Source organism: Mobula birostris, chromosome 8 (assembly GCF_030028105.1).
Source record: "Mobula birostris isolate sMobBir1 chromosome 8, sMobBir1.hap1, whole genome shotgun sequence".
Taxonomy (NCBI): domain Eukaryota; kingdom Metazoa; phylum Chordata; class Chondrichthyes; order Myliobatiformes; family Myliobatidae; genus Mobula; species Mobula birostris.
The window spans coordinates 3,532,751-3,558,489 of record NC_092377.1 but is presented as its reverse complement, the minus strand read 5'-3'; the positions used below and the strand labels follow the sequence as shown (position 1 = coordinate 3,558,489).

The 25,739-nt window shown below is 45.6% G+C and overlaps 1 protein-coding gene across 2 annotated transcripts in view; it reads right to left on the bottom strand.

Annotated features, from left to right (window-relative positions):
- Positions 1-5,105: 5,105 nt before the first annotated feature.
- The window catches only part of LOC140201109 (uncharacterized), a 47,723-nt gene continuing 27,089 nt past the window's right edge, over positions 5,106-25,739 (bottom strand). For both annotated transcript variants that reach the window (XM_072264717.1, XM_072264718.1), the window contains exons 4-5: positions 12,466-12,953; positions 5,106-9,881 (exon numbers count right to left, since the gene is read on the bottom strand). In XM_072264717.1, coding sequence (XP_072120818.1) covers positions 9,861-9,881; positions 12,466-12,953 — 509 coding nt within the window. In that variant the 3' untranslated portion in view covers positions 5,106-9,860. The remainder of the gene's footprint in view (positions 9,882-12,465; positions 12,954-25,739) is intronic.

Sequence of the window (25,739 nt, the reverse complement as noted above, 5' to 3'; positions counted from 1 at the left end):
TGCCCTCTAGTTCTGGACGCCCCCACCATAGGAAACATCCTCTCCACATCCACCTTGTCTAGTCCTTTCAACATTCAGTAGTTTTCGATGAGATCGCCTGCATTCTGCTAAATTCCAGTGAGTACAGGACCAAAGATGCCAAATGCTCCTCATATTTTAACTCCTTCATTCCCAGAATCATCCTCGTGAACCTCCTCTGGACTCTCTTCAACGACAACACATCCTTTCTGAGATATGGAGGCCAAATCTGTTGACAATACTCCAGGTGCAGCCTGACTAGTGTCTTATAAAGCCTCAGCATTATCTCCTCACTTGTATATTCCCCTCCCCTTGAAATAAATGTCAACATTGCATTTGCCTTCTTTACCACAGACTCAACCTGTAAATTAACCTTCTGTGAGTCTTCACGAGGACTCATAGGTCCCTCTGCACTTCTGGTGTTTGAATTTTCTTCCCATTTAGATAATAGTCTGCACTTCTGTTCCTTTTACCAAAATGCATTATCATACATTGCCCAGTACTGTATTCCATCTTCCACCTTTTTGCCCATTCTTCCTATTTGTCTAAGTCCTTCTGCAATCACATTGTTTCCTCAGCACTGCCTACCCCTCCACCTTTCTTTGTATCATCTGCAAATTTTGACACAAAGCCATCAATTCCATTATCCAAATCATTGACAATGTGAAAAGTAAGTGGTCCCAGTACTGACCCCTGAGGAACACCACTAGTCACCGGCAGCCATCCAGAAAAGGCCCCATTATTCCCACTCGCTGCCTCCTGCCTGTCAGCCAATCTGCTATCCATGCCAGTATCTTTCCTGTAATGCCATAGGATTTTATCATGTTAAACTGCCTCATGTGTGGCACCTTAACAAACACCTTCTGAAAATCCAAGTAAATGACATCCACTGTCTCTCCTTTGTCCACCCTGCTTGTTATTTCCTCAAAGAGTTCTAACAGATTTTTCAGGCAAGATTTCCCTTGACAGAAACCATGCTGACTTTGGCGTATTTTATCATTAGTCTCCAAGTACCCCAAAACCTCATCATTAATAATAGACTGCAACACTTTCCCAACCACTGAGGTTAGGCTAACTGGCCTATAATTTCCTCTTTTGCCTTCCTCCCTTCTTAAAGAATGGGGTGACAATTGCAAACTTCCAGATCTCTGGAAGCATGCCAGAAGCAAGTGATTCTTGAAAGATCAGAATCAATACATCTGCTAACTATTCAGCAAACTCTTTCAGAACTCTGGGACGTAGTCCATCTGGTCCAGGCGATTTGTCTACTTGAAGACCTTTCAGTTTCCCTAACACTTCTGGCTTTGTAATAACAATGGCACTCACTCCTACTCCCTGATACTCACAGATCTCTGGCACACTGCTTGTGTCTTCCCTGGTGAAGACTGATATAAAGCACCCATTGCATTCATGTGCCATTTCTTTGTCCTCATTAGTACCTGTAACACGCTGTAAGGTTTCACTGCTAATGTAATGGCTTCTCTGTAATGTTCCACTGCTAAGGTAATGGTTTCTCTGTAGCAGCAATGTTTGGGTTATGACTAGAGATAACGGGGCATGTTAGCCAATGAGCAGCATGTTGTTCCTTCTTGTGTGTCTGGGAGCTGGGAATTCGCGGTCTTTTGCCGGGGAGAGATGAGGAGAGAAGACGCGAATGCAGAGAGTTGGTAGGCCTTTGACGGAGTGGACTTGGAGCGAGGGTCTGAAGGTCAGTGACGATCGGAGGAGGTCGATGGTGGACGAACGGCCTTATCAGTGAGCTCCAACATTGCGCAATAGACTGTTTCATGAGAATGAGCTGTTTTTCTTTTTTTGTTTTTTTTTATTAACCATAGAGTCAAATTAAGAATTATAAAGCTCAATCGTTTAATTGCATATTGTGTACTGTTTGTTATGTCGTGGTATTGATTTGTAACAGGGGACACATCATGTGGTGTCCACCCAAACAAGATTTCTTAAGTTTGACTGGGTCAGGGGGCTACCATCCCCTATATTAGGCCGCAAGCCAAAGCAAGAGATACATACCTCATCAGCATCATTTTCCAGTGGTTCAGTATCAATTCTCACCTCCCTTTTGCTCTTTATATAACTGAAAAAAACTTTTAGTATCCTGCTTTATATTATTGTCTAGTTTGCCCTCATAATTCATCTTTTCCCTTCTTATGGCTTTTTAGTTGCCTTTTGCTGGATTTTAAACTTCCCAAGCATCTAACTTCTCACTCACTGTTGCTACCTTATATACCCTTTCCTTAGCTTTTAGACAGTCCTTAACTTCCTTTGTCAGCCATGGTTGCCTATCCCTGCCATTTGAGAATAATTTCTTCTGTGGGACAAATCTAGCCTTGCTGAACTATTCCCAGCAACTTCAGCCACTTCTGCTCTTCTGTCATCCCCGGCAGTATCCCCCTCCAATCCACCTGAGCAAGCTCCTCTCTCATGTCTCTGTAATTCCCTTTATTCCTTGGCGATACTAATACATCTGACTTATGCTTCTCTCTCTCAAACTTCAGTATGAATTCAATTATATTATGATCACTGGCTCCTAAGGGTTCCTTTACCTTAAGCTCCCTAATAAACTCTGGATTATTACAGAACACCCAATTTAAGATAGGCTTTCTCCAAGTAGGCTCAAGCACAAGCTGCTCTAAAAAGCTATATCATAGGCATTCAACAAATTCCCTCTCTTGCGATTGGACCCTAACCTGATTTTCCCAATCCCCTTGCATATTGAAGTTCCCCATTGCAATTGTGACATTACCCTTATGACATGCCCTTTCCAGGTCCCTTTGCAATCTCAACCCCACATCTTGGCTACTACAGTGGTATGCAAAAGTTTGGGCACCCCTGGTCAAAATTTCTGTTACTGTGAATAGCTAAGCGAGTAAAAGTTGACCTGATTTCCGAAAGGCATAAAGTTAAAGATGACACATTCCTTTAATACTTTAAGCAAGAAAACTTTTTTACTTCCATCTTGTACGGTTTCAAAATAACAAAGAAAGGAAAAGGGCCTGAAGCAAAAGTTTGGGCACCCTGCATGTTCAGTACTTAGTAACACCCCCTTTGGCAAGTATCACAGCTTGTAAACACTTTCTGTAGCCAGCTAAGAGTCTTTTAATTCGTGTTTGGGGGATTTTTGCCCATTCTTCCTTGCAAAAGGCTTCTAGCTCTGTGAGATTCTTGGGCCGTCTTGCATGCACGGTTCTTTTGAGGTCTGTCCACAGATGCTCGATGATGTTTAGGTCGGGGGACTGTGAGGGCCATGGCAAAACCTTCAGCTTGCGCCTCTTGAGGTAGTCCATTGTGGATTTTGAGGTGTGTTTAGGATCATTATCCTGTTGTAGAAGCCATCCTTTTTTCATCTTCAGCTTTTTTACAGACGGTGTGATGTTTGCTTCCAGAATTTGCTGGTATTTAATTGAATTCATTCTTCCCTCTACCAGTGAGATGTTCCCCATGCTACTGGCTGCAACACAAGTCCAAAGCATGATCGATCCTCCCCCGTGCTTAACCGTTGGAGAGGTGTTCTTTTCATGAAATTCTGCACCCTTTTTTCTCCAAACATACCTTTGCTCATTGTGGCCAAAAAGTTCTATTTTAACTTCATCAGTCCACAGGACTTGTTTCCAAAATGCATCAGGCTTGTTTAGATGTTGCTTTGCAAATTTCTGATGCTGAATTTTGTGGTGAGGACGCAGGAGAGGTTTTCTTCTGATGACTCTTCCATGAAGGTCATATTTGTGCAGGTGTCGCTGTACTGTAGAACAGTGCACCACCATTCCAGAGTCTGCTAAATCTTCCTGAAGGTCTTTTGCAGTCAAACGGGGGTTTTGATTTGCCTTTCTAGCAATCCTACGAGCAGTTCTCTCGGAAAGTTTTCTTGGTCTTCCAGACCTCAACTTGACCTCCACCGTTCCTGTTAACTGCCATTTCTTAATTACATTATGTACTGAGGAAATGGCTACCTGACAACACTTTGCTGTCTTCTTATAGCCTTCCCCTGCTTTGTGGGCATCATTTATTTTAATTTTCAGAGTGCTAGGCAGGTGCTTAGAGGAGCCCATGGCTGCTGATTGTTGGGACAAGGTTTGAGGAGTCAGGGTATTTATAAAGCTTTGAAATTTGCATCACCTGGCCTTTCCTAATGATGACTGTGAATAAGCCATAGCCCTAACAAGCTAATTAAGATCTGAGACCTTGGCAAAAGTTATCTGAGAGCTCAAATCTCTTGGGGTGCCCAAACTTTTGCATGGTGCTCCATTCCTTTTCTTCACTCTAAAATTGTACAAAACAAAAGTAATACACTAACCTTGCTTAAAATGTTGAAAGGAGTGTTTCATCTTTAACTTTATGGCTTTTGGAGATCAGTTCATCTTCTACTCACTTAGCTATTCACAGTAACAGAAATTTTGACCAGGGTGCCCAAACTTTTGCATGCCACTGTATTTGGAGGCCTATATATGATTCCCATAATGGTTTTTCTACCCTTGCAGTTTCTTAACTCCACCCACAAAGATTCAACATTTTCTGACTCTGTCACCTCTTTCTAAAGATGTAATTCCATCTCTTACCAACAGGACCACACCACCGTCTATGTTTTCCTGCCAGTTCTTTAATTACAAAGTATTTCCTTTGATATTAAGCTTCCAACTGTGACCCTTCTTTCAGCCACAACTCAGTGATGCCGACAACATCATCCTGACCAATCTCTAAATGCGCCACAAATCCATCCACCTTATTCCAACTGCTACGTGCATTTAAATACAGCAAATTCAGTCCTGCATTCGTCACCCTTTTCAATTTTCCCTCTGTGGTACAATTGAACTCTTTGCTCTGTCTGTATTTGTACCCAATCATTGGCTTATCCTTCCTTACATTCATGTTACTCCCATCATCTACTTGTAAACCTGCTGGCTCATCCTCAGCTCTATCATCCTGGTTCCCATCTCCCTGCCATATTAAACCACTCCCAATAACTCTCGTAACACTGCCAGAAAGGACATAAGAACATAACGAATAGGGCAGGAGTCGGCCTTCTGGCCCGTCGAGCCTGCTCCGCCATTCAATAAGATCATGGCTGATCTGACCATGAACTCATCTCCACCCACCTGCCCTTTCCCCATAACCCTTAATTCCCCAACTATGCAAAAATCTGTCCAGCCTTGTCTTAAGTATATTTACTGAGGTAGCCTCCACTGCTTCATTGGGCAGAGAATTCCACTGATTCACCACTCTCTGGGAAAAGCAGTTCCTCCTCATCTCCGTCCTAAATCTACTCCCCTGAATCTTGAGGCTATGCCCCCTAGTTCTAGGCTCACCTACCAGTGGAAACAACTTTCCTGCCTCTATCTTATCTATCCCTTTCATAATTTTATATGTTTCTATAAGATCTCCTCTGATTCTTCCGGATTCCAGTGAGTACAGTCCCAGGCGACTCAATCTCTCTTCATAGTCTAACCCCCGGTGAACCTCCTCTGCACCACCTCCAAAGCCAGTATATCTTTCTTCAAGTAAGGAGACCAGAACTGTACACAGTGCTCCTGATGTGGCCTCACCAGTACCCTGTACAGTTGCAGCATGACCTCCCTGCTTTTACATTCAATCCCCCTAGCAATGATGGCCAACATTCCATTTGCCTTCTTGACAGCCTGCTGCACCTACAAACCAACCTTTTGTGATTTTGGTCCCTCTTGGATTAAAGTGCAACCTTTCTCTTTTGTACAGGTCACACCTGCCCCAGATTCAGATCCAGAAATCCGAATCCCTGTCCCCTGCTCCAATTCTTCAGCCACATATTTATCAGCTACCTCATTCTCATCCTGTCCTCGCTGTCGCAAGGCACAGGCAGCAATCTATGAAGAAGTGCACTCAGTTATTGCCACTGTTCCCAAAATGGACAAGTTTATCATCCTCGGAGGCTGCAATGCAAGAGTAGGCTGTGACAACACCTCCTGGGATGAGGTCATTGGGAAATACGGAGTTCGTCACTGCAGCAGCAACAGTCTTCTCCCACTCCAGACACGCACCGAACATGAATTGTTGAAAATGTTCAATAGTGTAATCACGGGGCAATCTACAATGACCAACCGGTACTCATTGTACTGTGGGAGGAAATCAGAGCACCTGGAGGAAACCCACACATTCACAGGGAGGACATGCAGACTCTTCACGGTTAATGTTGGAATTGAACCCTGAACTCTGAACTCCGACCCCTGCTGACCGTTCTGCTACCATGACATTTAGGGTAGTGATTGAGCAGCCTGCGCTGTCCTGGCTGTTTCAAATTCAGGCGAGTTGTGGAATCTTCTCCCCCGTTCCAATGGAGGATCCTTGTTCCAAAACGCTGGCTCTGTGTCACTCCCCAGTGATGCTGCCTGACCGTGTCCAGTCGTGATGGCCCGTGTCCACCCCAACTGCTTCCCTTAAAGTTGCCATGCAAGTTGATAGGGTCGTTCAGAAGGCGTGTGGTGTGTGGGTCTTCATTAGTTGGGGAATTGAGTTCGAGAGCTCTATAAAACCCCGGTGGGATCACACTTGGAATATTGTGTTCGGTTTTGGTCGTCTCATTATAGGAGAAATGTGGAAGCTTTGGAGAGGGTGCAGAGGAGATTTATAGTCCGTAAGCCAGGACCCCAAATTTGGGCTGCCGGTACCGTCTGGGGGGAATAATTCTTATAGTGCTTTTTGGCAAGGTATACACCCCTAGTGCTAGAAAATATGTGATAGCATTGCAGTGGTAGTAGTTTGCGTGATAACCACCATGCTTTAAGAACCATGATCCCATGGAGCTTTGCCTATGATAAGATGAATGATGCCAGGTACCTGTCCCCTTACTCTGCTCAGATGATGAACCTCCCAGAAAAGAATCCTTCTGTGTGTGAGGCCTTCAGGACAGGTCAATTCTCTTTGGATGAGGGGCATCTTGATAGAGGTATACAAGGTGATAAGGGGCAGAGATGGGGTGAATGGTCAGAGACAAGGGGGCTAATACAAGGAGGCGGAGTTAAGATGGCGCTAAATGGCAACTCCTTCGCTTGCATCTTCGGAAACAGCTCGATTTCTATCTTTAATATCTTCATATTTCCCTTTCAGGGCTCTTTTGAAGACCCTGACCTGGAGTTACACGCAGACTTCGGTTCTTTGTGGGAATGGGACCCACTCTCGGGGTTTCAGAACTGCCTATTGTTCAGCATGCAAAGGGTTTGGCCTGAGAGTCCGGCTCGAATTCGGAAGCCTAAGATCTCGGGGCTCTGGAGGCAGGCGGATCGAAGGTTGGTGTCACAGCAGGAGACTCGTGTGTCGTCGGGGAGGCTGGAAAATCTTTGCGACCATCAGGCACAGAGCTCGAAAAAGGCGACGAAACGGACTTTTTAACATCGTAAAGCAGAGGGTTGTTGTTATGTCTCCTGCTCGCTGTGAAAATGGGGGACACCTCCCTCTCCCTTATTAGGGAGAGAGAGAGCCTGTGGTTTGTCGAATGCTGGATGAAATGCGATAGTCTTCGGGGTAACTGCAAGTCTGTGTCTTTGCTATCGCCCAACTCACGCTTGGTGCTCGGTAGCGGGTGTGTTTTTTTTTGCTGGGGGAGGGGAGATCGTTACTTGCTGCTGCTTATCGTGGGAGGGGACTTTGGGGTTCTCACATTTAACTGTCATTCATTCTTTGGGGCACTTCTCTGTTTTTGTGGATGTTTGCAAAGAAAAAGCATTTCAGGATGTATATTGTATACATTTCTCTGACACTAAATTGAACGTCTGAACTTTAACTTTACGGTGATTGGAGGAAAGTGTCAGGGAGGGGGTGTCAGAGGAAAGTTCTTTACAGAGAGTGGTGGGTGTGTGGAAGGCGCTGCCGGGGGTGGTGACAGAGGCAGATACATTAGGTTATCTAAGAAACTCTTGGGGCCTGTGGATGATAGAAGAATGGAGGGCTATGTGGGAGGGAAGGGTTCGATGGATCTTAGAACAGGTTAAAAGTTCAGCACATCATGGTGGGTGTACACTGCTGTAACATTCAGTGTTTGTACAGTCCCTCGACACACCAGCATCTGCATATCTGCCTTTTATTTTAATGAATTAAAAAAAGATTACAAACACGAGATTCTGCAGGTGCTGGAAATCCAGAGCAACACACACAAAATGCCAGAGGAACTTCAGTGGGCCAGGCAGCGTCTCTGGAGAGGAATGAACAGTCGATGTTTTGGACTGAGACATTGCCCTCAACAAATGGTAAATGCTTTTTACTGTTGGTACAATATTAAAAATAACACTCAGCAGCCGTGCAACCGGGTGACGCTGTTGGTACAGATCCAGGGACCCAAGTCAGGTACTGTCTATGTGGAGTGTCTGAATTGGCTTTTCCCGGGTGCTCTGGTTTCGATCCACATCCTAAGGACATGCGCATCAGTGGGGTAAATGACATGTGGGTGTACCAGAGCAAAGTGACGAGTTGGTGGAAAGGAAGAAATGGGATTGGAGTGAATGGGGCCAGAATGGATTCTGCGGGTCAAATGGCCTCCTGCGCTGTATGATGCCACACAACCAGCATTCACTGCCTGGAGGATGAGGAGTCAGGGCTGCTGATTACTCCCCGTCCTGCTGCTGGGTTCCAGTGCCCTCGAGCTCTGTCTCCGTGACGCTGTGTCAGCCTACCACCGACAAGCACGGGGGAAATGCTGGACAAATGGGAGGGAGCTGTGCACTCCTGGGATCACTCTGGGATAGACACATCTCCCTACCTCCAGTTTCCCTGCCTGTTATACACCGAGGCTCTGCTCTGCATCGATACACAGGCAGCGGGGTAGCATAGCGGTCAGCGTAACGCTCTCAGTGCGAGCTATCCCAATCAGGGTTCAATTCCCGCTACACACATCAAAGTTGCTGGTGAATGCAGCAGGCCAGGCAGCATCTGTAGGAAGAGGTACAGTCGACGTTTCAGGCCGAGGCCCTTCGTCAGGACGCTGCATCAATTCCCGCTGCTGTTTTTACGAATTTGTACGATCTCCCCATGACCACGTGGGTTTCCTCTGGGTGCTCTGGTTTCCTCCAAAGATGTACATGTTAGGGTCAGTCAGCTGTGTTGGGGCAGGAAGCGTGGCGGGCTGCCCCAGCACAGTTTTGCACATTCTTGGTCATTGATACACATGGTGCATTTCATTTAAGTTTCGAGGTACATATGAGAAGCGACCCTGATCCACAAACGTTTGTAATCTAACCCATACATAACTGCTTCAGGCCATTCTGTAACCAACAGTTACAGCACATCAGACGTTCCTCTGCCCCAGAGCGGGACTGAACAGCGCACAGGTTGCCGAGGTGACAGTTCAGGGGTAGGTTCACCCACAGAGCAGGGGGAAACCGGAGCATCTGGAGGAAATCCACACGGTCCCAGAGAGAACGTACAAACTCCTTCAGACAGCAGTGGGAATCGAACCTCGATCCCTGGCACTGGAAAGCATAACACAAGGTGCTATCCAGTGGACATTGGCGATCTCTTCCACACGGGATTTGGCAACCTTCTCAAATGGTGCCAGCCACGCTGGTGAAGGAGCATTAAAGGGTGGGTTCCAACCCCTACCCCCCCCCATCTTGCTCACCCCAACCCAATAATATGTAGGAAGGGACGTGTGTGAGCTGAAGTCTGCAGGAAGCTGTTAGCCGGGGGTGTGAGCTGGCCCAAGATGACTGATGACAAGGAGCCCAGAGAGAGGTGCCGTCCTGCAGTGCTGGTCTCCTGTCCTCATCAGTCAGCCCTTCCGCCTGACCAGTCCAATCGCCGCACCTGTTCATCCATGGCGCCCCTCCTCAAGGGGGTCAGCATGCGCACCCTGCCCCTGGGAGGGGTTATCAGTTGTCCGGTCCCCAGCTCTGCAAAGGAAGGACAGAGTGAGTAGCAGGGCAGGACACTGGGGGACATTCACACCCCAGCCCTGGAGAACACAACAGGAAACACAGATTCTAGTGCTTGGTACTTTAGTGGTAAGTCTCTACTTCCTGCTGATAGTGTGGTCTCTAGTTCCTGGTGTTAGTGTGGTAAGTCTCTAGTTCCTGGTGATAGCGTGGTCTCTAGTTCTTAGTGATAGTGTGGTAAGTCTCTAGTTCCTGGTGATAGTGTGGTAAGTCTCTAGATCCTGGTGATAGTGTAGTAAGTCTTTAGTTCCTGGTGATAGAGTGGTCTTTAGTTCCTGGTGATGGTGTGGTCTCTAGTTCCTGGTTGTGGTAAGTCTTTAGTTCCTGGTGATGGTGTGGTAAGTCTCTAGTTCCTGGTGGTGGTGTGGTAAGTCTCTAGTTCCTGGTGATAGTGTGGTAAGTCTCTAGTTCCTGGTGATGGTGTGGTCTCTAGTTCCTGCTGATAGTATGGTCTCTAGGCTCAAATTCCTGGTGATAGTGTGGTAAGTCTCTATTTCCTGGTGATAGTGTGGTAAGTCTTTAGTTCCTGGTGACAGTGTGGTAAATCTCTAGTTCCTGGTGATAGTGTGGTAAGTCTCTGGTTGCTGGTGGTAGTGTGGTAAGTCTCTAGTTGCTGGTGGTAGTGTGGTCTGTAGTTCTTGGTGATGATGTGGTAAGTATCTGGCCCTTGGTAGCACAGTGATAAGTATATCCACTTGTCACGCGGGAGACCACAGTTCGAGAACCTGCTGGGGATGTTATCAGGGGCATTGGGTTAGCTATCACAGTGCCAGTGGCCTGGATTCAATCCGCGCAGGTGTCTGTAGGAAGTCCTCCCTGTGACTGTGTAGGGTCCCTCTAACTGCTCCAGTTGCCTTTCCCTGCAAATTCAGGTTCCTCTCTAGAACGCCTCTGTCAAATCTGTCTCCACCACCACTCAGGCAGCAAATTCCCTCTGTGTGAAATGGCTTGCCCCTCACATCTCACCTTAAATGCATCCGTTCTAGTATTGGACATTTCAACCCTCAGAAATTGATACTGTCTGTCCACTCTATCTTTGCCTCTCATAATCATGTACACCTCTATCAGATCTCTCCTCAGCCCCTGCCACTCCAGAGAAAACAACCCAAGTTTGTCCAGCCTCACAAGGTCTCTAAACTTGGCAGTATCCTGGTACCCCTCTTCTGCACCCTCTCAGAAGCCTCAACATCCTTCCTGTAGTGGGGCAACCAGGACTGTAAACAATACTCGCTGGTAAGATCGCTCTACTAGGGAAAGGCCTGCAGCTATACCTGGAGAATTTCACCTAGGTTTTCTGCATTTTGGATATGGACTTGGACTGTAGACTTTTTTCAGTCTTATTGTTTTTTATATTTTGAGTTTTTCACCCAATTTTTTGGTACGGGGAGGAGGGATTTGGGGGTTGTAGATCGTGCTGCTGTTCTTTTCTTTCTTGGTTTCGTGACTATCTGGGGAAGAAAAATTTCAGAGTTGTATACTCTGAGAATAAATGAACTTTTGCACCTTTGAAAATGCTGGAGGAACTCAGTCCTGGTGAAAGGTCTCAGCCTGAAATGTCAACCGTTTATTCTTTTCCATTGATGCTGCCTGACCTGCTGAGTTCCTTCAGCATTTTGTGTGTGTTGCATGGGATATCCAGCATCTGCAGAATCTGTCATCTGCCAGTTTGTCCTACTCTCCCTTCTGCACCCCCCCCCCCCACCACTGACTTATTCTGTATTCCTGTCCCTTTCTTTCCCGTCCTGAAGAAAGGTCTCGGCCTGAAACGTTGACTGTTTATTCCCCTCCATTGATGCTGCCTGCCCTGCTGAGTTCCTCCAACGTATTGTGTGTGTTGTTCAGGCAGGCTGTAACCCCTCCACCGCCCTAGATCCCATGCGGCCACTTGCAGCACCAGTACCCACCCTTTGTGCCTAGTAATGTGTTTTTGTGTGTTCCTTAAGATATTGGAGCAGAATGAGGCTATTTGGCCCATCGAGTCTGCTCCACCATTCCATCATGGCTGATTTATTATCCATTCTCCCTGTAATCTTTGACACCCTGACTAATCAAGAACCTTTCAACCTCTGCTTTAAATCTACCCATTGACTTGGTCTCCATATCCATCCGTGGCAATGAATTCCACAGATTTACCTCCCACTGGACAAAGAATTCTTCCTCATCTCTGTTCTAAATAAATGTTCCTCTCTCTAAGGCCGTGCCCTCTGGTTGTAGACTCCCCCACTATAGGAAACATCCTCTGGACATCTACCCAATCTTGGCCTTTCAATATTTAATGAGATCCTCCCTCATTCTTCTAAAGTCCAGCCCAAAGCCATCAAACACTCCTCCTACATTAACCCTTTCATTTCTGGAATCATTCTCATGAACCTCCTCTGGACTGTCTCCCAATACCAGCATATCCTTTCTAAGATAAGGAGCCAAAGTTACTCACAATACTCTGTGTAGTCTGACCACTGACTTATAAACCTTCCCCAGCTGTTCTGCATTCACCTGATCCTGGGTGTGTAGGTGTGGTCCTCTGAACCAGTTCCTGCCTCACCTGGTCACCTGGTGAACCGCCAATGTCTCCATCGCTGAAGAGCTTTTCTGGGATGGGAGGGGGCAGTTCCTCCTGCTCCAGTTCCCCAGGTGGAGGGCAAGGGGCCAAGGCCGCCACGTCCGATGGGTTCTTCACCTTCTTGCTGACTCGGGCGTAGACAGCCGTCACTTTCCCCGAGGCAGACCTACCACCCTCCTCCTCCTCCATGATCAGATCTGTCATTGGCACATCGGGAGCCGGCTGGCTGGAGTCCATGTACGGTTGCTCCTTTGGGTCCTCCTCTGCACCTTGGCTGGGGGCGTCCAACTCACTGGCTGTCTGGTAGATGGGGTCTCCCTTCCCCTCGGTGTCTTCCTTGCCGACAGGGCCTGTGGGAATGTCCGGGAGTGCCCTGCTCTGTGGAGCAGGGGCATGAGGAAGTTCAGGGGACGGGGACCCAAGCACCTGCAAATCATTTTGCCAGCTCACCTTTTGCGAATGCAAGGAACCTATGGAGATTTGAGGAGAAAGCGTGAAGGGTGAATATAGAACAGTACAACGCAGTAAAGGCCATTCAGCCCATGATGTTCTGATGACCCTTTAACCTACTCTAGGAGCAGTCTAACCCTTCCCTCCTTGTTACATACCTCAAGGAGATCTTGTGACTTTCTTGTGAGAATGATGTAATGGTCTTTTGGAGGTCAGCTGATGTAATTTTCCCGCCGATGTGAGATCACGTGATGACATGTTCACCACGGGTATAAAAGGGAAGACCCCTGGTGACGCAGTTTAGTTTTTTTCCAGCTACAACATTAGCCTGAGGCTCCGCTCCGTTGCATGTTTTTTTATGACGCAGCTTCATTTTTAAAACAGAGTGTTACGTTCTATTGTAAGGTACAATAGTGCTGGACTGGCAGTTTACCCATTTCTGCCAGATTTGTTGATGTACCTTTTCAGTAGTATTGGAGAGCGAAGACTTTATCGAAGTACAGGACCTGAAGGATTGAGAGGAGTTGGTATCGTTCGGCAGTTTAACGAAAGATCGACCTTATTGAGTCTTCGTTGAAGAAGTAGCGACCTGCATCGAAGATAACTCTTGCCGAAAGAGCAGGGAAGTTCATGCAAAGTTTGCGCTCTAGAAATAAAGGTCAGTTGTTTCAAGCCGTTTATTTCCTTCACCATGAATCCTTTGGACAGAACCAGCAGGAAGGTCACGTCTATGAAGAAATCCTTCTCCAGAAGTCTCTTCCAATTGAATTTAAAATCTGTTGAACTTTTGAATTCACCATTTTAAGAACTGTGTTTGACTTGACTGCTTTAAAAACTGTTTTCGCATTTATCACTTTAAGAACCAGTACCGAGTGGTGACTTGTTGAACGGTTGCACAGCGGTTAACTTCCGGTTAAGGTTTTTGTTTGTTTTTTTTATTGTTTATCCGTGTTTAATAAATGTTTGGTTGTTTTTATATAACCTGACTTGGTTGATATTCACTGTTGCTGGTTACGTAACACTCCTACATAGCCCTCCATTTGTGAGGCAGACATGATGAGCTATATGGCCTAATTCTGATCCTATGACTTATGGTCTTACTGTCTTCTTTCAGCCATGTGCCCATCTAAGAACTTTATCTAAATGTCCCTAATGTATCTGCCTCTATCACCACCCCAGCAGGGTATTCCACACAGCCACCACTCTTGTGTAAAATAACCCACCTCTGACATCCCACCCTCCCATACTTTCCTCTCATCTCCTTAAAATTATGTCCTCCCTCCTCCATCCTGGGAAAATGTCTCTGAATGCCCACTCAATCGATGCCTCTTATCATCTTGTACCCCCCTACCAAGTTACCTCTCATCCTCCCTCACTCCAGAGAGAAAAGCCCAGGCTCACTCAACCTCTCCTCATAAGACACACTCTCTACTTCAAGCAGCATCCTGATAAATCTCCTCTGCATCCTAGGGGCCACGAATCTACAACTGGGACATGGGCCTCTCTTGGTTCCTCAATAGACAATAGACAATAGGTGCAGGAGTAGGCCATTCGGCCCTTCGAGCCAGCACCGCCATTCACTGTGATCATGGCTGATCATCCACAATCAGTATCCAGTTCCTGTCTTATCCCCATAACCTTTGATTCCGCTGTCTTTAAGAGCTCTATCCATCTCTTTCTTGAAAGCATCCAGAGACTTGGCCTCCACAGACTTCTGGGGCAGAACATTCCACAGATCCACCACTCTCTGGGTGAAAAAGTTTTTCCTCAACTCCGTTCTAAATGGCCTACCCCTTATTCTTAAACTGTGGGCTCTGGTTCTGGACTCACCCATCAGTGGGAACATGCTTCCTGCCTCCAGCGTGTCCAATCCCTTAATAATCTTTTATGTTTCAATAAGATCCCCTCTCATCCTTCTAAATTCCAGAGTATACAAGCCCAGTCGCTCCAATCTTTTGACATGTGATAGTCCCGCCATCCCAGGAATTAACCTTGTGAACCTACGCTGCACTCCCTCAATAGCAGGAATGTCCTTCCTCAAATTTGGACACCAAAACTGCACACAGTACTCCAGGTGTGGTCTCACCAGGACCCTGTACAGCTGCAGAAGGACCTCTTTGCTCTTATACTCAATTCCCCTTGTTATGAAGGCCAGCATGCCATTAGCTTTCTCGAACCTATCCCAAGGAGGGTGTGTGGTCAGGAGGAGGCCACTCAGCCCTTCAGATTAGCCCCACACCCATTCATTCAGTCAGGACTGTACCTCTGATCCTCAGCTCTAAGCAGAATTCAGCATGTCACAGAAGCCAGCCTCCCCTCCATGACTCTGTCTACACTTCTCTCTCTCTCAGTAATGAGGCCAGCATCATCAAAGACCCCACCCACCCCCTATATTCTCCCTTCTCCCCTCTCCCATCAGGCAGAAGATACAAAAGCCTGAAAGCACATCCCACCAGGCTCAAGGATAGCTCTATCCCTGCTGTTATAAGACTGTTGAATGGTCCTCTAGTACAGTGGTTCTCAGCCGCCTTCTGCTCTCGGCCATCTTGTGACTTTCATTCGCCCCTGTGGAAGGGGGCTCAGCGGCGACCCTGCAGGGTGTGAATGGTGATTTGCGTGTGATCAAGGTGGGTATGAACGGTGATTCACGTGTGGTCAAGGTGGGTGTGAACAGTGATTTACGTGTAGTCAAGGAGGGTATGAACGGTGATTCACGTGCGATCAAGGAGGGTGTGAACGGTGATTCACATGCAATCAAGGAGGGTGTGAACAGTGATTTACGTGTGATCAAGGTGGGTGTGAACGGTGATTCACCTGTGATCAAGGAGGGTGTGAACGGTGATTCACATGCAATCAAGGAGGATGTGAACAGTGATTTACGTGTGGTCAAGGAGGGTGTGAACGGTGATTCACGTGTGGTCAAGGAGGGTGTGAACGGTAATTCGCGTGTGATTTAAGGTGGGTGTGAACGGTGATTCACGTGTGGTCAAGGAGGGTGTGAACAGTGATTTGTGTGTGAACAAGAAGAGTGTGAACGGTGATTCGCGTGTGATCAAGGTGGGTGTGAACGGTGATTCGCGTGTGATCAAGGAGAGTGTGAACGGTGATTCGCGTGTGATCAAGGTGGGTGTGAACGGTGATTCGCGTGTGATCAAGGAGGGTGTGAACGGTGATTCGCGTGTGATCAAGGTGGGTGTGAACGGTGATTCGCGTGTGATCAAGGAGAGTGTGAACGGTGATTCGCGTGTGATCAAGGTGGGTGTGAACGGTGATTCGCGTGTGATCAAGGAGAGTGTGAACGGTGATTCGCGTGTGATCAAGGTGGGTGTGAACGGTGATTCGCGTGTGATCAAGGAGGGTGTGAATGGTGATTTGCGTGTGATCAAGGAGGGTGTGAACGGTGATTCGCGTGTGATCAAGGAGGGTGTGAACGGTGATTTGCGTGTGATCAAGGAGAGTGTGAACGGTGATTCGCGTGTGATCAAGGAGGGTGTGAACGGTGATTCGCGTGCGATCAAGGAGGGTGTGAACGGTGATTTGCGTGTGATCAAGGAGGGTGTGAACGGTGATTCACGTGTGATCAAGGTGGGTGTGAACGGTGATTCACGTGCGATCAAGGTGGGTGTGAACGGTGATTTGTGTGTGATCAAGGAGAGTGTGAACGGTGATTCGCGTGTGATCAAGGAGAGTGTGAACGGTGATTTGCGTGCGATCAAGGAGGAGAAAAGATAACGATTGATGCACCCTAACCCCCCAACCACACACACACATGCGTTTTGCTGCCTCACTTGCATCATCTAGCATATTTTCCCATTCATTTCAATCTGGGTTCCAAATAAATTACATATATTTGTTTCAGTTTCATTTATATATTTTAGTAATATTTCATTAAAACTGGAAACTGATGATGGTTCCTGTGCTTCTCAAAGTCCAACCCTACATCCCTGTTGTGAGAGGTGGAAACAGGGGAGGCTAGTTTACAGGGCTGTGGTGAAGCTGAAAATGCCAATCCTCTGTACAGTTGACGCAAACAGTTTCAGAAGCATTGATGAGCTCCAACCATGCTATTGACTTCAGGGGACGATGAAGACAGGAGGTCATGGATGGCCTATGCTCCACTGGGAGCCAAGGGCCCAAGAAAGTACGTTTTCAGAAAGTCCTGTGGCTCCCAGCTTCTTGCTTTTTACTTATGGCCTCTACAAGATCCGGTATGGCTCCCGACAATGTTCCCTCTGATTTGTAAAGACCAGTGTGCACAAAAATCTTGTGCTGTGCAATATTTTGCCCAATGATAACAACATGTGCGTTCTGAATTTTTAAATGGAAGTAAACCTGAAAGTTTTCTAAGCCCCAATCTGCTTTAAATGAAGTCGCAGTTCTTTTGAGCTTCACGTCTTTTGCTTCTTTGGAATTCAACATAATAAATCAATAATTTCTTCAATACAAACAGTATAAATAAGCCAGTTCTAAAATGCGATTGTGTACGATCGTGAAATATACTTAACATGCCAACGAGGTGGAAGGTGACAACCTTTTGTGCGCAATTTAAATTCCTGTGTGTGCTGGTAACAAAAGACACACATTCACACCTTCAAGGGAACATTGACACAATCTACCTGGCTCTGGCCCTGACACTCTCTCTGACACTGTAACGCTCCTCAATACACTGTGTAGTGAACTGATCTGAGTGAACAATGTGCACGACAGGCTTTTCACTGTCTCTTGGTACATGTGACCGCAGTAAATCGGCTGACCAATATATCAATCGCCCGAGCAGTTTAATAGTCCCATTGGCTCTTCCAAGCTGCTCTGTTTCTTTGGAATCTGAGCCCATTCACTTGCCAGTGACAATAATAAATAGGACAGTTTAACTATTTACGATTAAAACCGGAGGCCCCGGCGAAAACCGATTAAACAAATTGATCTCTTCACCACAGCAGAGTTACCGAAAACCGAGCAGGGGAACAGAGAAATACTCAGCATCTATTGAGCTTGTGTGTTTGGTCAGAGGCTTTTCACCAGAGTGAAAATATATTACCAGACCAAAGTCTTGTACTGTAGATGGTAGAAGAATAGAGGGCTGTGTAGGAAGGGAAGGGTTAGATTGATGCTGGAGTAGGGTATAAGGTTAGCACAACACTGTGGACTGAATGGCCTGTACTGTGCTGAAGTTTTCTATGTTCTGTGTTTTCTTTGTCAGTCAGAATCTCTCTCCAAGGGTAGAAATACAAATAACTGAGGGAATGCAACTGGTGAGAACGGGGAAGTTGAAATGAGATGTGTGGGATGGGTCTTTTATACAGATTTCAGGTTTTTCAGATTTGTTTTATTCATCCCATGTACATTGAAATGTGTCGTTTCAGCTTGGGGTGTGTTGCAGGCGAGGCAGGGTGCCCGGAATGGGTTCTTTGGGGTGGGCCCGAAACGTTGACTGTTTGCTCCTTTCCACGGACACTGCCCAGCCAGCTGAGCTCTGCCAGCATTTTGTGTGTGTTGCTCTGAAACACAGTTGTGTGTTTTAATCTGGGATTTATTTAGATACAGTGTGGAATGAGCCCTTCCAGCCCTGCTGCCCAGCAGCCCCCCTCTATGACCCGAGCCTCATCACAGGACAGTTTACAGTCACTATCAAACAGGACTGTGGGAGGAAAGCAGGGTACCTGGAGGAAACCCATGTATTTGACAAGGAGGACGTACTAGCTTCTTACAGAGGATGTTCCCATGCCAATAGAGAAACACCAATGCCCTTGAATGGAAAATCCTACCAAAAACATAGTGGATGTAGTGGATACAGCCCAGTCTGTCATGGGTAAAGCCCTCCCCACCATTGGCACATCGATACAGAGTACTGTTGCAGAAAAGCAGCAGCCAGCAGGAACCACCAGGCCAGGCTCTCTCCTCCCTGCTGCCCTCAGGAAGGACTCAGGACTCACACCCCCAGGCTCAGGAACAGTTATTACCCCTCAACCATCAGGCTCCTGAACCAGAGGGGATAACTTCACTCAGCTTCACCTGCCCAATCACTGAACTCTCCCACAAGGTATGGACTCACTTTTAAGTACTCTTCATCTCAGCTTCTCAAGATTCATTACTTAGTTTTTTTTTAATTCCTTTATTTATGCATCTTTCCTTTTTCAATTTGCACAGTTTATTGTCTTTTGTACAACAGTTGTTTGTCTGTCTTTGTTATGTATGGTTTTCCATTGATTCTTTTGCGTTCTTTGTATTTACTGTGAATGCCTGCAAGAAAACAAATCTCAGGGATGTATATGGTGATGTATATGTAATTTGATAATAAATTCACTTCGAACTTTTTTTTAACCCTTTGACTCTCTGAGAATATAGTATTAACGGTAAGACTCTTGGTAGTGTGGAGGATCAGAGGGATCTTGGGGTCTGAGTCCATAGGACACTCAAAGCTGCCGCGCAGGTTGACTCTGTGGTTAAGAAGGTGTATGGTGCATTAGTCTTCATCAACCATGGATTGAGTTTTAGGAGCCAAGAGGTAATGTTGCAGCTATATCGGACCCTGGTCAGACCCCACTTGGAGTACTGTGCTTAGTTGTGGTCGCCTCACTACAGGAAGGATGTGGAAACCATAGAAAGGATGCAGAGGAGATTTACAAGGATGTTGCCTGTATTGGGGAGCATGCGTTATGAAAACAGGTTAAGTGAACTCGGCCTTTTCTCCTTGGAGCGATGGAGGATGAGAGGTGACCTGATAGAGGTGTATAAGATGATGAGAGGCATTGATCGTGTGGATAGTCAGAGGCTTTTTCCCAGGGCTGAAATGGCTAACACGAGAGGGCACAGTTTTAAGGTGCTTGGAAGTAGGTACAGAGGAGATGTCAGGGGTAAGTATTTTATGCAGAGAGTAGTGAGTGCGTGGAATGGGCTGCCGGCAATGGTAGTGGCGGCAGATGTGATAGGGTCTTTTAAGAGACTCCTGGATAGGTACATGGAGCTTAGAAAAATAGAGGGCTATGGGTAACCCTAGGTAATTTCTAAAGTAAGTACATGTTCGGCACAGTATTGTGGGCTGAAGGGCCTGTATTGTGCTGTAGGTTTTCTATGTTTCTATGTTCTATGAGGTCTACAAATTAAAACGGGAGATAGAAAATGTATGCCAAAAGGGTAATGTTACAATAGTTATGGAGGACTTCAATATGCAGATAGATTGGGAAAATCAGGTTGGTTCTGGATTCCAAGGTGGGGAATTTCTAGAATGTCTACAAAATGGCTTTTCAGAGCAGTTCATGGTTGAGTCAACTACAGTATCAGCTATTCTAGATTGTGTGTTATGCAATGAACTGAAAGTGATTAGCAAGCTTAAGCTAAAAGAACCCAGAGGAGAAGTGATCATAATATGATTGAATTCACCCTGAAACTTGAAAAGGAGAAGCTAAAGTCAGATGTATCAGGATTACAGTGGAGATAATGTAATCCTCAATGGAGTGGTAATGTAATGTTGAAATTGTACAAGGCATTGGTGAGGCCAAATTTGGAGTATTGTGTACAGATTTGGTCACCGAATTACAGGAAAGATGTCAACAAAATAGAGAGAGTACAGAGAAGATTTACTAGAATGTTACCTGGGTTTCATCACCTAAATTACAGAGAAAGGTTGAACAAGTTGGGTCTTTATTCTTTGGAATGTGGAAGGTTGAGGGGGGACTTGATAGAGGTGTTTAAAATTATGAGGAGGGATAGATAGAGTTGACATGGATAGGCTTTTTCCATTGAGAGTGGGGGAGATTCAAACAAGAGGACATGAGTTGAGAGTTAAAGAGAGTTAAAGTTTAGGGGTAACATGAGGGGGAACTTCTTTGCTCAGAGAGTGGTAGCTGTGTGGAACGAGCTTCCAGCAGAAGTGTTTGTTGTCGTTTAAAGTTAAATTGGACAGCTATATGGACAGGAAAGGAATGGAGGGTTATGGGCTGAGTGGAGGTCGGTGGGACTAGGTGAGAGTAAGAGTTCAGCACGGACTAGAAGGGCCGAGATGGCCTGTTTCCATGCTGTTATTGTTATGTGGTTATAAGGGAACTACAGAGGCTTGAGAGAGGAGTTGATCAGAACTGATTGGAAAAGAGCACTGGCAGGGATGAAGGCAGAGCAGCAATGGCTGGAATTTCTGGAAGTAATGCGGAAGGCACAGGATATATACATCCCAAAGAGGAAGAAGCATTCTAAAGGAAAGGTGACACAATCATGACTAACAAGAGGAGTCAAAGCCAACATAAAAAGAGAGGGCATATAATAGAGCAAAAATCAGAGGGAAGTTAGAGGATTGGGAGGCTTTTAAAAACCAACAGAAGGCCACTGATAAGTCATAAAAAAGGAAAAGATAGAATCCATAAGAACATAAGAACAAGGAGCAGGAGTAGGCCATTCGGCCCATCGAGCCGGCCCCGCCATTTAATAAGACCATGGCTGATCTGTCCGTACACTCAGCTCCACCTAGCTGCCTTTTTCCCATAACCCTTAGCTCCCTTACAATGTAAAAACCTATCCAATTGTATCTTAAATATATTTAGTGAAGAAGCCTCAACTGCTTCCCTAGGCAGAGAATTCCACAGATTCACCACTCTCTGGGAAAAACAGTTTCTCCTCATCTCCGTCCTAAATCTTCTCCCCTGAATCTTGAGGCAATGTCCCCTAGTTCTAGTCTCACCTACCAATGGAAACAACTTTCCTACTTCTATCCCTTTCAAAATTTTGTATGTTTCTGTAAGATCCCCTCTTATTCTCTCGAATTCCAGAGAGTATAGTCCCAGGCGACTCAATCTCTCCTCATAGGTTAACTCCTTCATCCCTGGAATCAACCTGGTGAACCTCCTCTGCATTACCTCCAAAGCCAGTATATCCTTCCTCAAGTATGGAGACCAGAACAGCACACAGTACTCCAGGTGTGGCCTCACCAGTACCCTGTATAGTTGCAGCATGACCTCCCTGCTCTTGAATTCAATCCCTCTAGCAATGAAGGCCAACATTCCGTTTGCTTTCTTAATAACCTGTTGTACTTGCAAGCCAACTTTTTGCAATTCATGAATAAGCACTCCCAAGTCCCTCTGCACACAGCATGCTGCAATCTTTCACCATTTAAATAATAATCTGCTCCTCTATTATTCCTTCTAAAGTGGATGATCTCACATTTACCGATGTTGTATTCCATCTGCCAGACCTTGACCCACTCAATTAACCTATCTATATCCCTCTGCAGACTCTCCACATCCTCTGTATAATTTGCTTTTCCACTCAGTTTAGTGTCATCAGCAAATTTTGCTACACTGCACTCAGTCCCCTCTTCCAAATCATCAATGTAAATGGTAAACAGCTGCTGACCCAGCACCGACCCCTGCGGCACCCCACTCACCACTGACTGCCAACCGGGGAAACTCCCATTTATACCAACTCTCTGCCTTCTACTGGTTGACCAATCCACTATCCATGCCAATACACTTCCTCTGACTCCATGCATCCGTATCTTATTTATAAGTCTCTTGTGTGGCACCTTATCAAATGCCTTCTGGAAATCCAAGTATACGATATCCACCTGTTCCCCTCTATCCACTGCACTCATTATGTCCTCGAAGAATTCCAGTAAGTTTGTCAAACAGGACCTGCCTTTTCTGAATCCATGTTGTGTCTGTCTAATGGAACCACTCCTTTCTAAATGTTTTGCTATTTCTTCTTTAATGACAACTTCAAGCATTTTCCCGACTACAGATGTTAAGCTAACTGGTCTGGAGTTGCCCATCTTTTGCCTACATCTTTTTTTAAAAAGTGGCGTGACATTTGCTGTCTTCCAATCCGCCAGGATCTACCCAGAGTCTAGAGAGTTTTGATAAATGATTACCAACACATCTACTATAACCTCCGCCAATTCCCTCAGCACCCTGGGATGCATCCCATCAGAATCAGGGGAATTATCTACCTTCAGGCCTTCTAGTTTGCTCATCACTATCTCTTTAGTGACAGCGATTTTATCGAGGTCCTCACCTCCCATTTTGTCCATAACATCATTCTTTGTCCTCTACCGTGAAGACCGACACAAAACAGTCGTTTAATGCCTCAGCCATTTTCTTATCACCCAATATCAATTTCCCCTTCTCGTCTTCCAAGGGACCTACGTTGACTTTAGCCACCCTCTTCCGCTTTATATATTTAGAAACATAGAAACATAGAAAATAGGTGCAGGAGTAGGCCATTCAGCCCTTCGAGCCTTCACCGCCATTCAGTATGATCATGGCTGATCATCCAACTCAGAACCCTGTACCAGCCTTCCCTCCATACCCCCTGATCCCTTTAGCCACAAGGGCCATATCTAACTCCCTCTTAAATATAGCCAATGAACTGGCCTCAACTGTTTCCTGTGGCAGAGAATTCCACAGATTCACCACTCTCTGTGTGAAGAAGTTTTTCCTCATCATGGTCCTAAAAGGCTTCCCCTTTATCCTCAAACTGTGACCCCTCGTTCTGGACTTCCCTCGTCTAAATCATTAATATATATTGTAAACAACTGGGGTCCCAGCACTGAGCCTTGCGGTACCCCACTAGTCACCGCCTGCCATTCTGAAAAGGTCCCGTTTATTCCCACTCTTTGCTTCCTGTCTGCTAACCAATTCTCTATCCACATCAATACCTTACCCCCAATACCATGTGCTTTAAGTTTGCACACTAATCTCCTGTGTGGGACTTTGTCAAAAGCCTTTTGAAAATCCAAATATACCACATCCACTGGTTCTCCCCTATCCACTCTACTAGTTACATCCTCAAAAAATTCTATTAGATTCGTCAGACATGATTTTCCTTTCACAAATCCATGCTGACTTTGTCCGATGATTTCACTGCTTTCCAAATGTGCTGTTATCACATCTTTGATAACTGACTCTAGCATTTTCCCCACCACCGATGTTAGGCTAACCGGTCTATAATTCCCCGGTTTCTCTCTCCCTCCTTTTTTAAAAAGCAGGGTTACATTAGCCACCCTCCAATCCTCAGGAACTAGTCCAGAATCTAAAGAGTTTTGAAAAATTATCACTAATGCATCCACTATTTCTTGGGCTACTTCCTTAAGCACTCTAAGATGCAGACCATCTGGCCCTGGGGATTTATCTGCCTTTAATCCCTTCAAATTACCTAACACCACTTCCTTACTAACATGTATATCCCTCAGTTCCTCCATCTCACTGGACCCTCGGTCCCCTACTATTTCCGGAAGATTATTTATGTCCTCCTTAGTAAAGACAGAACCAGTGTAGTTATTCAATTGGTCTGCCATGTCCTTGTTCCACATAATCAATTCACCTGTTTCTGACTGTAGGGGACCTACATTTTTCTTAACCAATCTTTTTCTTTTCACATATCTATAAAAGCTTTTACAGTCAGTTTTTATGTTCCCTGCCAGTTTTCTCTCATAATCTTTTTTCCCTTTCCTAATTAAACCCTTTGTCCTCCTCTGCTGGACTCTGAATTTCTCCCAGTCCTCAGGTGAGCCACTTTTTCTGGCTAATTTATATGCTTCTTCTTTGGAAATGATTACTATCCCTAATTTCCCTTGTCAGCCACGGGTGCACTACCTTCCTTGATTTATTCTTTTGCCAAACTGGGATGAACAATTGTTGTAGTTCATCCATGCGATCCTTAAATGCTTGCCATTGCATATCCACCATCAACCCTTTAAGTGTCATTTGCCAGTCTATCTTAGCTAATTCACGTCTCATACCTTCAAAGTTATCCTTCTTTAAGTTCAGAACCTTTGTTTCTGAATTAACTATGTCACTCTCCATCTTAATAAAGAATTCCACCATATTATGGTCACTCTTACCCAAGGGGCCTCTCATGACAAGATTGCTAATTAACCCTTCCTCATTGTTCAATACCCAGTCTAGAATGGCCTGCTCTCTAGTTGGTTCCTCAACATGTTGGTTCAGAAAACTATTCCACATACATTCCAAGAAATCCTCTTCCTCAGCACCCTTACCAATTTGGTTTACCCAATCTATATGTAGATTGAAGTCACCCATTATAACTGCTGTTCCTTTACTGCATGCATTTCTAATTTCCTGTTTAATGCCATCCCCAACCTCACTTCTACTGTTAGGTGGCCTGTACACAACTCCCACCAGCATTTTCTGCCCCTTAGTGTTATGCAGCTCTACACATTCTCCCAGCTAATGCCCTTCCTTTCTATTGCATTAATCTCCTCTCTAACCAGCAATGCTATCCCACCTCCTTTTCTTTCATGTCTATCCCTCCTGAATATTGAATATCCCTGAATGTTGAGATCCCATCCCACCCTTGGTCATCCTGGAGCCATATCTCTGTGATCCCAACTATATCATATTCATTAATAACTATATGCACTTTCAATTCATCCACCTTGTTATGAATGCTCCTTGACACACAAAGCCTTCAGGCGCGCTTTTACAACACTCTGAGCCCTTATACAATTATGTTAAAAAGTCGCCCTTTTTGATTCTTGCCCTGGATTTGCCTGCCTGCCACTTTTATTTTTCACCTTACTACTTTTTGCTTCTACCCTCATTTTACACCCCTTTGTCTCTCTGCACTGGTTCCCATCCCTCTGCCACATTAGTTTAAATCCTCCTGAGCAACAGTAGCAAACGCTCCCCCTAGGACATTATAAAAACTTTTCCTGTCTGTTTTTATACTTTCATACTCCATCTTCCCTTTCCTTATTTCCTTCCCTTTTCTTATTTCTTCTTCAGTTGTTCTCTGTTGCTTTTTGAAGTTTTCCCAATCCTCCAGTCTCCCACTACTCTATGCGACTTTGTACACGAGCT